Source organism: Limanda limanda, chromosome 16 (assembly GCF_963576545.1).
Source record: "Limanda limanda chromosome 16, fLimLim1.1, whole genome shotgun sequence".
Taxonomy (NCBI): Eukaryota; Metazoa; Chordata; class Actinopteri; order Pleuronectiformes; family Pleuronectidae; genus Limanda; species Limanda limanda.
Window position 1 is genome coordinate 1836076 of NC_083651.1, and position 15288 is coordinate 1851363.

Consider the following 15288-nt stretch of genomic DNA (forward strand, 5'->3'; position numbering starts at 1 on the left):
TCTGAGCTCAAAGATATGAACCCCCCCTCTGTGCCTCTGCTGCAGGGTGCTGTACCAGCAGCAGAACCAGCCCATGGACGCCCTGCAGGCCTACATCTGTGCCGTGCAGCTGGACCACAGCCACGCCGCGGCCTGGATGGACCTGGGCACGCTCTACGAGTCCTGCGGCCAGCCGCACGACGCCATCAAGTGCTACCTGAACGCCACGCGCAGCAAGGCCTGCCTCAACACGGCGGCGCTCACACAGCGCATCAAGCTGCTGCAGGTAGAGGCGTCTGCACCGGTTACCACCAGCATCCGGCCCCGTGTGTTACATGTTGTGTAGTTTGTGTGTCGATAAGTGCTGTGTGTTATTGCCAAGCATTGCCAAAGCAATCGGCTGTTTTTAAATGCAGATTGTGCTTTTGTCATTTTGATTTCTGACCACCGAGATATGAATAACGATTCATATTGATGTCTTGAAACACATTTCTCTCACTGGTAATTGCAAAGCATACTTTCATTGCATTTTTGACATTTCTGTTCTGATTCTGTATACAGTTGCCTAAACCGACCACCGTAGTTGTGTAGTTGTGACTTTCCTGTTCAACCCAAGTTCAGCACTAAAGTTTGTGTCTTACACAATTTCTCCTAGGCTCAGTTGTGTAACCTACAGCCAGGTAGTCTGCAGAATAAGAGTAAAATGCTTCCTAGTATTGAGGAGGCATGGAGCCTGCCCATTCCTGCTGAGCTCACGTCCAGGCAGGGCGCCTTGACCACTGCACAGGCACAGCAGGTGAGACCCAGCCACAGGCTCCGGCCTCTTGGGAACTTTCTGAACCATAAATCTATACAAATCTATACGAGCTGTTTCAGCCGAGGCTTCGCTCCGACTCCTTCAGGGTTTCATCTGGATCAGAAACATGTTTCTTTTTTTTTTTTTTTAATATTCTTTTTATTGGTTTTTAACCATTTTATAGAACAAACATTAGAAAAACAGAACAGACAACAAAACAAACAGAACAACAACAAAAATCCCACCCCAAACTAACAATGAGCACTGCAGTATATATCCTTACACACATATATACATATATTTATATACACACATACACATACCCATACATACATACATACATATATATACACACATACATACATACATACACACATACATCCGTGTATACACAAACATACATACATACACAATCAGCAGGATGACAGGAGATAGACAAGGGAATAGCGTATATAAAATAAAAAGAATGAAACAAATAAAATAAAAGAGCAGTTAGTCCTCCCCTTCCAGAAAAAGAATATGAGTTATGGTTTCTGTAAGAATGAATGCACCGGTTCCCAGATCTTCCAAAACCTGACTGATTTGTGATTGAGGTCGTGGGTCAACTTCTCAATGGGGAAAAGAGCAGAAATCTGCGATATCCACATGTCGACTGTAGGGACCTGAGGGGTTGACCACCTCAGCAAAATACATTTTTTTAGCCAAAAATAAAAGAATTATCAACAAAGAATTAGTGTCCGCATCAAAGAGATAGTCTGGGGTATGACTGAGGAGAAACATGTTTCCATAACTCTGGTGTCCACTGGTTCCTCGAGCGTGAAGCTGAGGCCTGGAACACAAAGAGGAAACAGTCCGAGGGAATCGGAGCAAGGCCCGACTGTAAACTGCTGTAATCTATTACTGGAGCATAGTTGACTTTCATAGTGTTGATCCAACGAGATATAAGTTTTAAGATAATGAAGTGATCATTCTGTCCCATAACTCAAAAGAGTCAATGCAACACAAACTGCTGTAAAACGCTGATGCAGTGCAAGTTTCCTTGTTGAAATTATCTTTTGTATTTGTCAAATCCCTCTTTTTGAAAATGAGACAAATCTCAGACGTGCACATGAAGACCCACCCCCCCCACCCCCCCCACCCACCTCACCCCCATCAACACATCACTTTTATTTGGTGGTATTTTTCCCGTCTCATGCAGCTGATGAATCATTTCAGTGAATCTCTCGATCTGTTCTCAACCAAACACAAACATTTAATATTTAGAAGCAGCTTTTAGAGTTTAATCTTCAGTGTTTTGATCTGGAAACACAGATTTATGAAATGTCCCCAAACAGTGGAACCAGAATATTTTGGTCTGCACGTCTAAGAAACCCTAATTATTCATAATGTCTCATCTTAAACGCAGCATGAATACTCTGATTATGACCTGATCACCTTAATCGACTCCCACCAGTGAGATTAAGGTGATCCCAATTAAGACATTTTAATCAGAGTATTTTCAGACATGTGATATTTAAAGGCTCCGATCGTTTTGCACGTCAATGTAGTGAATTCAGTGTTTGAATTTGTGTCTGTTTTCCCCTGTGAGTCACTTCATCAGGGTTGTGTAGTGTTTGTGTGACTGACTTGAAGCTGGTGGTTGTTGCTTCAGCGAGTCGTCACAATCTGTGTCTCTGTGCTGGATGTGTTAGGCCTGCAAGGGGGAGGGGGGCCAGGCGGCCGGGAACCACACCGACCCTCAGGCCAGTCCGGCCAAGAGGAAACGCACGGCCAGCCCGGTGAAGGTACGGCTGAGGACAGCAACACTTCCAGGTTACACTGTGTGATTCAAAGACGAGCGCTGACTCAGCTGTTCTTTCCGTCTCATCCTCAGAGTGTGGCAGACTCGTGGAGCAGCAGCGATCAGCAGCAGATCCCCAGCTGGTACCTGACGCCTCAGAAGCTCCAGGTGAGGAGGAGCAAGAGTCTGGAGGAGGTTCACTAGGGATGGGGGGGAAAAATCGATTCAGTTACAAATCGCGATTCTTGTGAATGACGATTTTAAATCGCCATGCTGCCTCCCAAATCGATTTTTTTAAATTGTTTTTAAAAACATATTTATTGGTTTATACCGGGGGGGATATATGGGGGGAGCAACATCACCCCAGAGCATGTTGACCAGCTCTTGTTTTTGCACAATAATCTAAACATACCCAAGCACTAGCTTTGCATCGCCTACATGCAAACAACAATAGTCTACTTTTTGTTTATTTCAAAGTTTATATTTTAAGTAAACTTTTATTCATTCTATTTAATTTACCTTTTATTTATTGTTTAAAAGTAGCCTAGGTGGCTAACATTTCTTAATCTGTCAGTTTGTGTGCAGTTGACAGGGGCTATACAATAATAGGGAATATTTTTATTTATTTTCTCTATTGGCTGCCCGGCAGTCATTAAGTTAATGTTAATATTTGAAATTAAACTGTTAAAGCTCTAAGTGAATTTGACTGTGTTGTATTTGAAGGAATGATTCAACATTTTTCCATGGTCCAGTATTAAAAAAAAAAAATAACCAAAAGAAATCCCAGGAAATCGTAAAATCGAATCGCAATACTTACAGATATCGCAATACATATCGTATCCCCACCTAAGTATCGTGATAGTATCGTATCGGGAGGTCCCTGCTGATTCCCTAATGTTCAGCAGCTGGTGGAGAAGCTCAGACACTTTCCTGAAGGATCTGACTTCATTCTTTGGTTTGGCATCAAACCTGGATTTCCATCTTCTCCTACATTTGAACTCAGAACAGGCTTCTTCAGATAACCACTGTAGCTGGACCCTTCTCAGAAATTCATTTTCATCTTGATGATAAAATGTCATCAGATTAATTAGTTTAATTAATTAATTAGAGGTCTCTCTGAAATCAGGAGCTCAATTTGCTCCTGATGGATTATTGATTAAAGCACAGATTTATAGATAGATTCATTTTTGGGAAAATGTTCTGACTCTTATCTGCATTTAAATACAAACATATCAAGTTAAGCATTTGTTAAAATCGTTTTGAACCAAAACATTAGAAAGAATTCATAATAAACCCAACCAAATGTATTTGTTTGTAAAATCTTTTGTTTTAAGATTCAAATAATTGTTTCCATGTGCAAAGGCATTTTAACGACATTTTTACTGGTGGGAAAAGGAAATGATTTGCACTTACTAAATTAGAATTTGTGAAATTAAACTTTTTTATTTAACTTTAACCACAATGCCAGTAATAACAAAACTGAAAAATAAATATGAGAATACAACAATAAGCTCCTTTCAGCCTTTGATGAGAACCAGGATCATGACCTGTATGTGACCTCTGTGACCTCTGTGACCTCTCTCCTGTGGAACCTGCAGCTCCTGGATCAGCTGCGGACCACCCGCCCGAGCCTCCAGCCCCCCCAGGTGCAGATGCTGGAACAGCTGGAGCAGCAGTTCACTCTCATGCAGCAGCACCAGCAGCAGGTGAACACTCGCCCCCCCGACGCCACGGCGCCACAGCGAACGCAGAGTTTGATCTGAATCCGTCTTCTTCTTCTTCTCTCTCTCAGACAAGGCAGCAGGCGGCGGCGGCGGGCGGCCCCCCCCGGCCCGGCGTCCCCAACGGCCCGTCGGCTGATCCCTCCCACCACCACCCACACCCCCCCCACGCCGCCGCTCTCAACCACACGGCCCCCCCGGCCACAGCCAACGGGTCCTGCTCGTCGAGTCCGTCTCGGGGACACCTGGACAGGAACCACGCCGTGGGACTCGGAGGCGGCGGCGGCGCCAGCAACGGGAACGTGCCTTACCCGCAGCTGAACTCTCTACCTCACCACTGCACCGCCGCCAGTCGCCCCCCCACCAGCAGCACCAGCAGCACCACCAGTAGTCCCGGTCACGCAGACGAGACGTGGAGGAGCCAGCAGCGCAACACGACCACTCAGGTTCCAGCTGCTTCTTCTTCTTCTTCTGCTGATGTGTCTGTAGTAGTGATGTCACGGGAACCGATACGTACGGTACCTGTCGATGCTAAGATAACAAAACACCGACGATGTTAGCTGTTAGCAGCTTAGCATTAGCATCGGTGCTGCGCCAGTCGACGTTTACATTCAGAAAACCAGCGTTAGCTCCACCTCCACTTGTTTATTAAAAAGGCACAAAGAGTCGTGTATGGGAGGAGTTTGCGTTTGACGCCGGGTTTACAGCGGACGCCGCGCTAATCCCTAGCGCGCTTCAGCCTCCGACCCGCACACAGGTTTAACATGGGACCGGATGGGCGCCAGCTGTTATTGGCGCGTCGCTTCAGTGTCCGGTGTGAACCTGGCGTGAGGCAGGTGACCGTGGCGTTATCATTTAATGCATAAAGTGTCTCACAACAATGCATCACTCACAAGCGTCCGCAACTACCGTATAACCCACAGTATATGCGCAAGCACATTGAACTACCGTATATGACATTAACAACATCCAAAGAATGCACTTGTTTTTTTCCGTGGTATCGAGAGTCGTGTTATTTTCCTGGTTTTGGCAACGACTGCTGAATGTTTGGTATCGTGACACCTCTAGTCTGTATATCTTTCTTCTTCAAGATTCAAGATTTTAATTGTCAAATGCACAGAGATAACATGAAGCAGTCACTGTCCAGGAAATACTTGAGTCACAGGCTCTCTTTAAGCAATGCTCAGTAATTTCAACCCAAAAAACTAAAATAAAAATAGAAATAGTATAAAATAGAATAAAAAATAATAAAATAGAATAAAATAGAATAAAATAGAATAACAATAAAATAGAATATCAAAAATTTAAAATAGAAAATAAAATATATATATCTAAATATATATCTTTACAGATGAAGAGAAAAATAGAGCTACAATAGTTCAATTTGTGCAGAAGTGCAAATATTCAAATATGCTTATGACGGTCTTTTTGATGGAAACGTATTGAAACAAACTATTAATATTTCCTTGGGTGGTCTTCTCTGTCCAGGGGCTTCACAAGGGTCCAGGTTCTCATTCGGCGGGTCCCAATGGAGAACCTCCCTCCTCCTCCTCCTCCTCCTCCCCCCCTCAGACCTCCTTCTCTTCCTCTGGCGTTCTGAATCAGGTGGGACATTCCTCTGGGCTCTGCACTGTCTCCTCCTCGGCCTCCTCGCTGTCCCCCACCTCCCCCCAGACCACGCCCAACCACTTCTCCTCGCCCCCCCACTCCGCTACTACCTCAGGGGTCCACACCAAAGACGCCACGCCTTCAGGGGGCAGCGACGGCGGCGGCGGCGGCGGCACCCCCGCTGCTGCTGCCGCCGCGCCATCAGGTCCGGAGGCCGCCATCAGGCATTCTGCAGGGACGCCTCTTAGTCCCGGCACCCCCCCCGCGCAAGGATCGACTAATCACGTCCAGCCGCGGGTGACGGGCGGCGCCGCCGGCCCGTCTCAGCCCGGCTCGCCCCCCCCCGGCGTGCTCAGCTCAGACAATCCTCAGCTCTCAGCCTTGCTAAAGGGAAAAGCCAATGCTACCAGTAACCACGACAACAATAACTACAGTAACCACGGAAACCACGGAGGGCCGTCCTCGGAGAAAATCAACAACGTCCACCCGGGTCTCCACGGCGCCGCCAAGAAGCCATCGGAGCTCTCAGCGGCGTCCTCGTCGGCCTCGGCTCCGCCCTCGGCTCCGCCCTCTCCTCGCTCTGCAGACCCGCACGCCACCACCAGCCTCTCCTGCCTTAACAGCCCGTCCGCCGCCAGCAGCCGGGCGCCCACGCTCAACGGGTCGGGGCCGGACGACGCCCACAGCCCATCGAGGGTGGAGCCTCCTGGAGGAGCTCAGAAACACAGCCCCCCCGCTGGTCTGGCCTCCTGGTCCTCGTTCTCCATCTACCCGAGCTCCAGTGAGGTCCTCAAGGCCTGCAGGTGAGGGGGGGATTGTGTTGTGTTGTGTGTGTTGTGTGTACTCTCTGTGGTTGTGATACAAACAGATCACAGCAAACCATGAACCAATCAGAAGCTGTGGTATCTGGTGTGAGTGGTTGTGTGTTCTCTCTCGTTACCAAGGAGATGAACTCGTGTGTAGACGTTGTGAGAGTTGTGTTGTTTCTTTAGTTCAGAAGTCGTCCTGACAGAGTGAGTCTGTGCTGAGTCATCCTCCTTGTTTAGATAAACACATAAAAACCTTTTCTTTATCTGAGCCGGTGATTCATTCGATCTTCGGCTGTGATTGAATTCCTTGGTTTTGACTCTGACTTCACTTTCACATGTTTCAGACGATGACCAGCAGTCGAGTCACAGGAGGAGTTTGATTATTTGAAACAGAGTTGTAGAAAATCTGTGACCACTCACGTGAATTTAAAGTCTTCACATTGTTTGCTTGTAAATCATAAACCACAATGAAAACAGATCATTCAGTTTCTTTCATGTGGTGCAAGTTGAAGATTTCAGCTGGAATAAAGAATCTGTTTTGGTTTGAACAGTTTAAATTCTTTACATGAACTCAGAACAAGACGTGTTAGTCAACGTTTCATCCTCCAGCTGGTAAAAGTCTTAAAAAGCAACAATAGTTTACTTCAAGTGTCTTTTTTTTTTTTTAAACTTTTTATTTTGGATTTTGAATTTTGAACAGAAATAAATAAAGGGAAAAAAAACAAACATACAACATACTCATGGGTGTAACAGTATATGGTCACATTCTTCTCAATACATCGAAGTACAGTGTCACACTATTCCAGGCACAGTGCATACATAATCCATTTTTCCCAACGTTCAACACATTTCTCCAATTCCAATCTTAAAATATAAGTCAGTCTCTCCATACAGTAAACTTCTTTCACTATCCCCCTCCACTGGTGCAATGTTGGGAGGTCAGTTTGGAGCCATCTTCGGGTTATAGCCTTTCTACCACATGCCAAGAGAATCTTTAGCAGGTATTTGTATTTGTGAGGGATAAATTCTGGTATTTTACCTAGATACAAAGTAGTAAAAGAGTAGTCTAATTTAATTGCCATCATCTTACATATTTCATTAGTTACTTCCCTCCAATATGGTTGAATTCTTTGACAAGCCCAAAAGATATGAAAATGATTGGCCGTAATGGCTCCACATTGTCTCCAACAAAGCCCCGGACTCTGAGAGCCTGATTGCAAAGCTGTTATTTTAGGAGTGATAAAAAACCTCACAACATTCTTCCAACCAAACTCTCTTAATGATCTCTACTTTAAGTGTCTTAAAGGTTTTATACGGACTTTATTAATCTGCTATTGAAGCATTATTTGACTTTATTAAACAGCTTCTTAGACAAAAACTGTAATCTGTAAGTGGCTTTCTGAGAAATAAGGGTTTTTTATTTTGCTTTCGTCCATTGATATTTGTATTCATCATTCTCCTGCTTGTCCGGGTAATTTTTTTAATTCAGGATGATATCAGGAATTGTTGTTGGATAAAGTGACTTCTGGTTTTCATTGATCTTTTTCCCTCTGTGGTTGTTTTGTCTAACTTTGTGTGTCTGTGTCCTAAAGACGTCTCAAGTTGAACTTAATGAATCTGCAGAAACTCTGATTTATATCTCAAAGCCTTTGATCGGCTCTGAATGTTCGGCTACGACTGATGTTTGTCTCAAAGTGCTTCTGGATTCTGAACAGTAAAAGTTGATCCATAGTTTGAACAGTTATGAGTTTGACTGCAGCTGAGTTCTTTCCTCTATATTAACCTGAGGCTGAGTTTCTGTGGAGGAGAGAAACTGATCTGATGCTTGTTGTGTAAAGAGTCTTGTTCTTCACCTCACGCTGCAGGAACCTGGGGAAGAACGGCCTGTCCACGAGCAGCGTCCTCCTGGACAAGTGTCCCCCGCCGCGCCCCCCCCACCCGCCATCTCCGCCGCTGCCAAAGGACAAACTCAACCCCCCCACGCCCAGTATATATGTAGGTACAGCACAGTGTAGGAGGAGGAGAGTAGATTCTCCCTGTGAGTCTGGAGTCGCTCCTCATCCTCTGACCTGTGTCTCCTCTCTGACCTCTGACCTGTGTCTCCTCTCTGACCTCTGACCTGCAGCTGGAGAACAAGAGGGACGCCTTCTTCCCGCCGCTGCATCAGTTCTGCACCAACCCCTCCAACCCCGTCACTGTCATCAGAGGACTGGCCGGAGCGCTCAAACTGGGTGAGAGGCGGAGCAACACACACGCCACTTTGCTGAAGTGCTTCACAGCCTTTTCACTGTTATTGTTATGGTTGTTATTAAGTTATTATTTTATTTATTGAGTTCTTTCTGAAACATCAACAGCAGGAAGTGGATGTTTCTCTCCTCACGTGGCTCTGTGGGTGTGTCTCTGTGATTGTGTGCTCATGAGTGTGTGTGTGTGCTTGTATGTGTATGTGTGTGTGTTCTGTGGATGAGTTTGACATGTATGACAACAGCACCACCTGCAAGTGGGAAACGTTACTGCACGCGTTTGCTGTTCAGAGAACATCTGCTCAGAATGTGAGAGTTTCATCTGAGAGACTGGGTGCTTTTACTTTGAAGGAAGTTTTATTATGTTAACAACAAAGAGTCACAACCTGCTTCCTCTATAGGGGATGTTCTCCTATGAAAAGAGAATAGAACGAGTTTTGCGTAGTAAATGTATTAACAGGTTTATTAAATTCTTCTATCCTCTCATGGCTCTGTTCTCTCTCTCTCTCTCTCTCTCTCTCTCCGTCCCTCACTTGCAGACTTGGGCCTGTTCTCCACCAAGACGCTGGTGGAGGCGAACCCGGACCACCTGGTGGAGGTGCGGACCCAGTTAGCTCAGCCCAACGATGAGAACTGGGACCCGAGCGGCAGCAGGAAGATGTGGCGCTGTGAGAGCAGCCGCTCGCACACGACCATCATCAAGTACGCCCAGTACCAGGCCTCTTCCTTCCAGGAGTCGCTACGGGTCAGTGAGACGGGTCCACAGAACACAGACTCTGAAGTGCAGCTGGAGTTCTATTAGAACTTCTGTGATCCATGAATAAAATCTTTCAACAATTTTGTGATTTTCATGACAGGAGGAGAACGAGAAGAAGAAGGAGATGGACGCAGAGGCAGGTTCCTCAGACAGGTAACATTTCTTTTGTCATTAGATTCATTTATTCCAGATTTCAGTTTATCTTCTCGCACTCACTTCCTCGTTCTCTCGTGACTCAGCGCGATGCGGCGGCGGAAAGGTCAATTCAAACACCTCAAGTTCGGCACCAACATCGACCTCTCGGATGAGAAGAAGTGAGTGAAGGTTGCGATGCAGAATGAAGCATCGTGTGAATGTTGTGTTTGAACGTCACTAACTCGTGAACCGTCTCCAGGTGGAAGCAGCAGCTGCAGGAGCTGGCCAAGCTGCCGGCGTTCTCCCGGGTGGTGTCGGCCGGGAACCTGCTGAGCCACGTGGGCCACACCATCCTGGGCATGAACACGGTGCAGCTCTACATGAAGGTGCCAGGGAGCCGCACGCCAGGTAACACAAACACACACAGACACACACGAGCAGACAGCAGCTCTCCGCGCTCTTTTCTGACCCTTGTGTTCGCAGGTCATCAGGAGAACAACAACTTCTGCTCGGTCAACATCAACATCGGTCCCGGTGACTGCGAGTGGTTCGCGGTGCCCGAGTCCTACTGGGGCGTGGTCAACGACTTCTGTGAGAAGTACGTCTCCAGCTCCAGAAACCAACCTTCCTTCCAGTGAGTTTCTCAGCTGAACTTTGGACTTGATGCTAAAATCCTTCGTCTCCTTCTCACAGGAACAACATCAACTTCCTGATGGGCTCGTGGTGGCCGAACCTGGAGGACCTGTACGAGACCAACGTGCCCGTCTACCGCTTCATCCAGCGCCCGGGAGACCTGGTGTGGCTCAACACCGGCACGGTGCACTGGGTCCAGGCCATCGGCTGGTGCAACAACATCGCCTGGAACGTGGGGCCGCTCACAGGTGAGGGGGGGGGGCGAGTGAGACCTGGAGGAGGAGATGAGATCAAGGAAACACATGGATCTAGAGTCACAGTTAGAGAGTTTTTTAAAAAGATTTCACCAGTTTTCTCACCAAAACCTGCAGAGAGTTATGTCTTAACTTGTTCTTATCACTGGTTTTGTTTCATATTGGGATTAATATACTGAGATGAAGATGGAAAGAAGCTTTAAAACATGAGGCTAATGTTTCTGTGACCTGTGTTATCATGAAGACTTGACATCTGGAATCCCAATTTGAGAGAGTTTTTAAAAAAGATTTCACCATTTTTCTCACCAAAACCTGCAGAAATTTGTGTCTTAACTTGTTCTTATCACTCGTTCTGCTGTTTTGTTTTCTATTGGGATAAATATACTGAGATGAAGATGGAAAGTAGTTCTATATTTTTTTCCTGTGACCTGTGTTATCATGAAGACTTTAGGCACTAAATAAAAACTCTCAAACTTGAGGGTTTTCTTGAGAGCTGAGTCAACTTTATAATATTTGATAGTTTAAACATTTGGCTTTCATTTCAAATCTTTGCTTTTTTCCTGAACTTATTTTTATGCAGAAACAATATAGGCAGTGAACTCAGAGTTGGTCAACAGGAACATCGACTTCATTCTTCTTTTATTATTGTCAATGAGAAACGTCGACATCGTCATCAAGAAAACACATGGATCTGAGTTTTTCAAAAAATTTCAACCGTTTTCTCACCAAAACCTGCAGAAAGTTGTGTCTTAACTTGTTCTTATCACTCGTTTTGTTTCATATTGGGATTAATATACTGAGATGAATATGGAAAGAAGCTTTAAAACATGAGGCCAATGTTCCTGTGACCTGTGTTATCATGAAGACTTGACATCGATCTGGAATCCCAATTTGAGAGAGTTTTTAAAAAAGATTTCACCATTTTTCTCACCAAAACCTGCAGAAAGATATTTCTTTACTTGTTCTTATCACTCGTTCTGCTGTTTTGTTTTCTATTAGGATAAATATACTGAGATGAATATGGAAAGTAGTTCTAAATTTTTTTTCAGTGACCTGTGTTATCATGAAGACTTTAGGCACTAAATAAAAACTCTCAAACTTGAGGGTTTTCTTGAGTCAACTTTTTAACATTTGGCTTTCATTACAAATCTTTGCCCTTTTCCTAAACTTTTTATGCAGAATCAATAAAGCCAGTAAAGTAGAGTGTTGGTCAACAGGAAGATCGTCTTCATTCTTCTTTTCAGTCTTATAATATTATTGTCATTATTGATTCTGCTGTGATCTGCTTCAGTGTCCCTCCCTCAACTGTTCTAATCACTCATTTTGCTGATAAGTTTTCTGTTTGGATTAATATACTGAGGTGAAGATGGAAAGTAGCTTTAAAAACATGAGGCCAATGTTTCTGGGACCTGTGTTCTCATGAAGACTTCAGAGACCTGACTCAACTTTTAAACATTTGATAGTTTAAACATTTGGCTTTAATTTCAAATCATTGCCGGTTTCCTAAACTGGTTTTTATGCGAAAACCAAAAAGGGGAGTAAAGTCAGAGTGTTGTGGGTCAACAGGAAGATCGTCTGCATTCTTCTTTTCATTCTTCTTATATTATTGTAAAAGAGAAACTTCTGTGATCTGCTTCAGTGTCGCTCCTTCACAAAGAATCTTTCAGGTTGTGCTCATTTGTTTCATTGAGGGAGTTCTGACTTGGCCATCGTATATTATACTGACGATTTTTTTTTTATACCTTGTATTACTGTATATGCATATTTATTTAATTCTTATTTATTCAATGTATTAACTCTTCAATGTATCAACTCTTTATTGTACCCTCGGCACCATTGTAAATGAGGGTCTTGTGCCTCAATGTGTTTTCCGAGGCTTAAATAAATATTCAATCCATCACTTAAACCTTCTTACACACAAACGGTTCAGAGTCCGTCGGCCTGGTCTTCACAACCTGTAAACGAGTGTGTCTTTGTGTCTTTGTGTGTCTTTGTGTGTCTTTGTGTGTCTTTGTGTCTCTCAGCTCATCAGTACAAACTGGCCGTGGAGCGTTACGAGTGGAACAAGCTGCAGAGCGTCAAGTCCATCGTTCCCATGATCCACCTCTCCTGGAACATGGCGAGGAACATCAAGGTGTCCGACCACCGGCTCTTTGAGATGATCAAGTGAGACTCCGCCTCCTCCTCTGGGACTCCTGTGCTGGTGTTGTGTGTTTCTGTGAACTCACCCGTGTTGTGTTGTGTGTTTTCTTTGTGTCAGGTATTGTTTGCTACGGACTCTGAAGCAGTGTCAGATGCAGCGGGACCTGCTCCTGGCGGCCGGGAAGGAACTGGTTTGGCACGGGCGCACGCAGAGCGAGCCGGCGCACTACTGCAGCATCTGCGAGGTACCGGGCCCGACCTTCTCACTTCCTGTCTGCTGCCGCTCCACTTCCTGTGTCTCACCCCTCTCTCCCCTCTGCTCAGGTGGAAGTGTTCGACCTCCTGTTCGTCACCAGCGAGAGCAACAGCAGGAAGACGTACGTGGTGCACTGCCAGGACTGCGCCCGCAGGGGGAGCTCTAACCTGGACAACTTCGTGGTGCTGGAGCAGTACAAGCACGATGACCTCATGCAGGTGTACGACCAGTTCACACTCGTAAGTGTCCCACACAGGAAGTGACACAGGAAGTGACACAGGAAGTGACACAGGAAGTGACACAGGAAGTGACACAGGAAGCTCGAACACGAGTCAGATCCCAGGACTCTGTTTGAATCAGACTGAATAAAGACGACGTAACGCTGAAGCTTCTCCGGCGCCTCCTGGTGGCCGTCTGCAGCATAGCTCATAAACCACACCTCCTCCATTAGGGCGGCAACAATTAACCAATCAGTGATCGACAACTAAACTGTTTCTGATAATTGATTCGGTTTCTTTGCTCTTAAGGACAAAGTGAATCTTTGATTTGTGAACAGACACGAGAGGAGACGTGTTGAGATCTTTGCAGGAAACAAATATTTAATAAAGTAAATATCATCTGATTAATGAGAGTTATAGATTGAAGCCTGATTTCATGTAGTTCAAGATGTTCATGATTCTGCTGAGTCAGGTTTTAATCAGGCAGCTGAGTCTGACTCGTGATTGGTCGAACTGTGAATCGACAGGACCTCCACATTATGACTCAGCACTATTTCCTGACGACGTGATTGGCTCGGTCGTGTCCACATGTCTCTGGAGGATGAGACGTGTCGTCCATCTTTATTCACAGTGTGTGTTTTTAAACCTGAAGGATGTGAACGTTTCTTCTTCTCTTGCAGGCGACGCCCCTCCCGTCGTCCTCCTGATGAAGAGGAGGAGCCACAGGAACCTTCTCCGGAAACGTTTCTTTGTCTCTGATATTCAGGAAGTTAAAGCCGGCAGTCCTCCCACTGCGCTCTGTAGCCCCACCCCCACCCACCCCACCCCCCCACAAGGCAGCTGCGTGAAAGCTGTGTGTCTATGCAACCTGCCCAGAGGGGTGTGCCTCCCCCCGGTGGCCTGGAGGGGGACGGCAGCTCCTTCTGTCGTCTTGACCTGACTGTTCTACTGCTGGACTTCATTAGAAATCACACACACGCACGCACACACACACACACTCACGCACACACATGCACACACGCACACACACACTCACACACACGCACACACATGCACACGCATCCCAGAGGAAAAATGATGAAATAAAGTTTTGTACATATTAAGTTTCAACACAAAGACTACTGACTTGATCCTTTTCTTTTTCCATTTTTTGTGATTCAGTTTGTGGGCGTGACCCCAGAGCTTGCCCCTCCCCCCCCATCAGACGAGTCATTAGCATAGCGGGTGTTTCTGTCCGACACCTCAGTCAGGAAAACATTTAACAACTGTTTTGTAATGTGAAAAGTTGAGTGACACATTTCTTTACAACATTTCACCCACTTTCCTTTTCTGTTGAGATCAGTTTTTCTTTCTCTTCACACGCAGACAAACGGCCAAGTCACAGAATCAAAGGGTTGCACACGGACAGAAGAGTGAACTTTCAGTTGTGTTTTTTTATTTTGATGTAAATTTACACTATTTATAAAATGCATATTTATTGCTTGAGAATATTTGTTGATGGAATGCTGTAATTTTTTTTTTTTCCAGAGTACCTGCCATTGAATTTGAAGGAGCTGTGTGATTTTTAAACTCGGCCCCTCGTACGTTTTCTATATAAATAAAACTGCTTAGTAAGCGTTGTACAGAGACTTTGACCTGGAAATGGGTTTATTGTTTGAAGGATGTTTTATGCGTCAATAAACAAAAACTGTCTTTATTTACATCTGCAGCTCGACTCCACTTCTTCAGGAGGATTCTGTCTCACTTGTTCTTTCACCTCCGTTGGTTTATTTGTCAGCAGGAATATGAAATCACTCCCGACTGGATTCACACCAAACTTAGAATCATGAAACATTAACTAAAGAAAACCAGTTACTGATCCCAGGAGGTTTTATCTGTTCACTTTCTTTAAACTTGTGAGGACGTTTATTTCCATTTGCTCTGATCTCAGAATCATTCATGGATGTGTTGACATTTA

The 15288-nt window shown here is 45.2% G+C and overlaps 1 protein-coding gene across 1 annotated transcript in view; it reads left to right on the plus strand.

Annotated features, from left to right (window-relative positions):
• The window catches only part of kdm6a (lysine (K)-specific demethylase 6A), a 40119-nt gene extending 25796 nt beyond the window's left edge, over positions 1–14323 (plus strand). The window contains exons 12-30 of the mRNA XM_061088296.1: positions 46–265; positions 635–775; positions 2467–2559; positions 2649–2723; positions 4154–4261; positions 4348–4722; positions 5765–6687; positions 8559–8688; positions 8819–8924; positions 9476–9681; positions 9794–9846; positions 9933–10007; positions 10088–10236; positions 10312–10426; positions 10522–10709; positions 12740–12881; positions 12976–13102; positions 13182–13352; positions 14012–14323. Coding sequence (XP_060944279.1) covers positions 46–265; positions 635–775; positions 2467–2559; positions 2649–2723; positions 4154–4261; positions 4348–4722; positions 5765–6687; positions 8559–8688; positions 8819–8924; positions 9476–9681; positions 9794–9846; positions 9933–10007; positions 10088–10236; positions 10312–10426; positions 10522–10709; positions 12740–12881; positions 12976–13102; positions 13182–13352; positions 14012–14038 — 3424 coding nt within the window. The 3' untranslated portion in view covers positions 14039–14323. The remainder of the gene's footprint in view (positions 1–45; positions 266–634; positions 776–2466; positions 2560–2648; positions 2724–4153; positions 4262–4347; positions 4723–5764; positions 6688–8558; positions 8689–8818; positions 8925–9475; positions 9682–9793; positions 9847–9932; positions 10008–10087; positions 10237–10311; positions 10427–10521; positions 10710–12739; positions 12882–12975; positions 13103–13181; positions 13353–14011) is intronic.
• Positions 14324–15288: the final 965 nt, after the last annotated feature.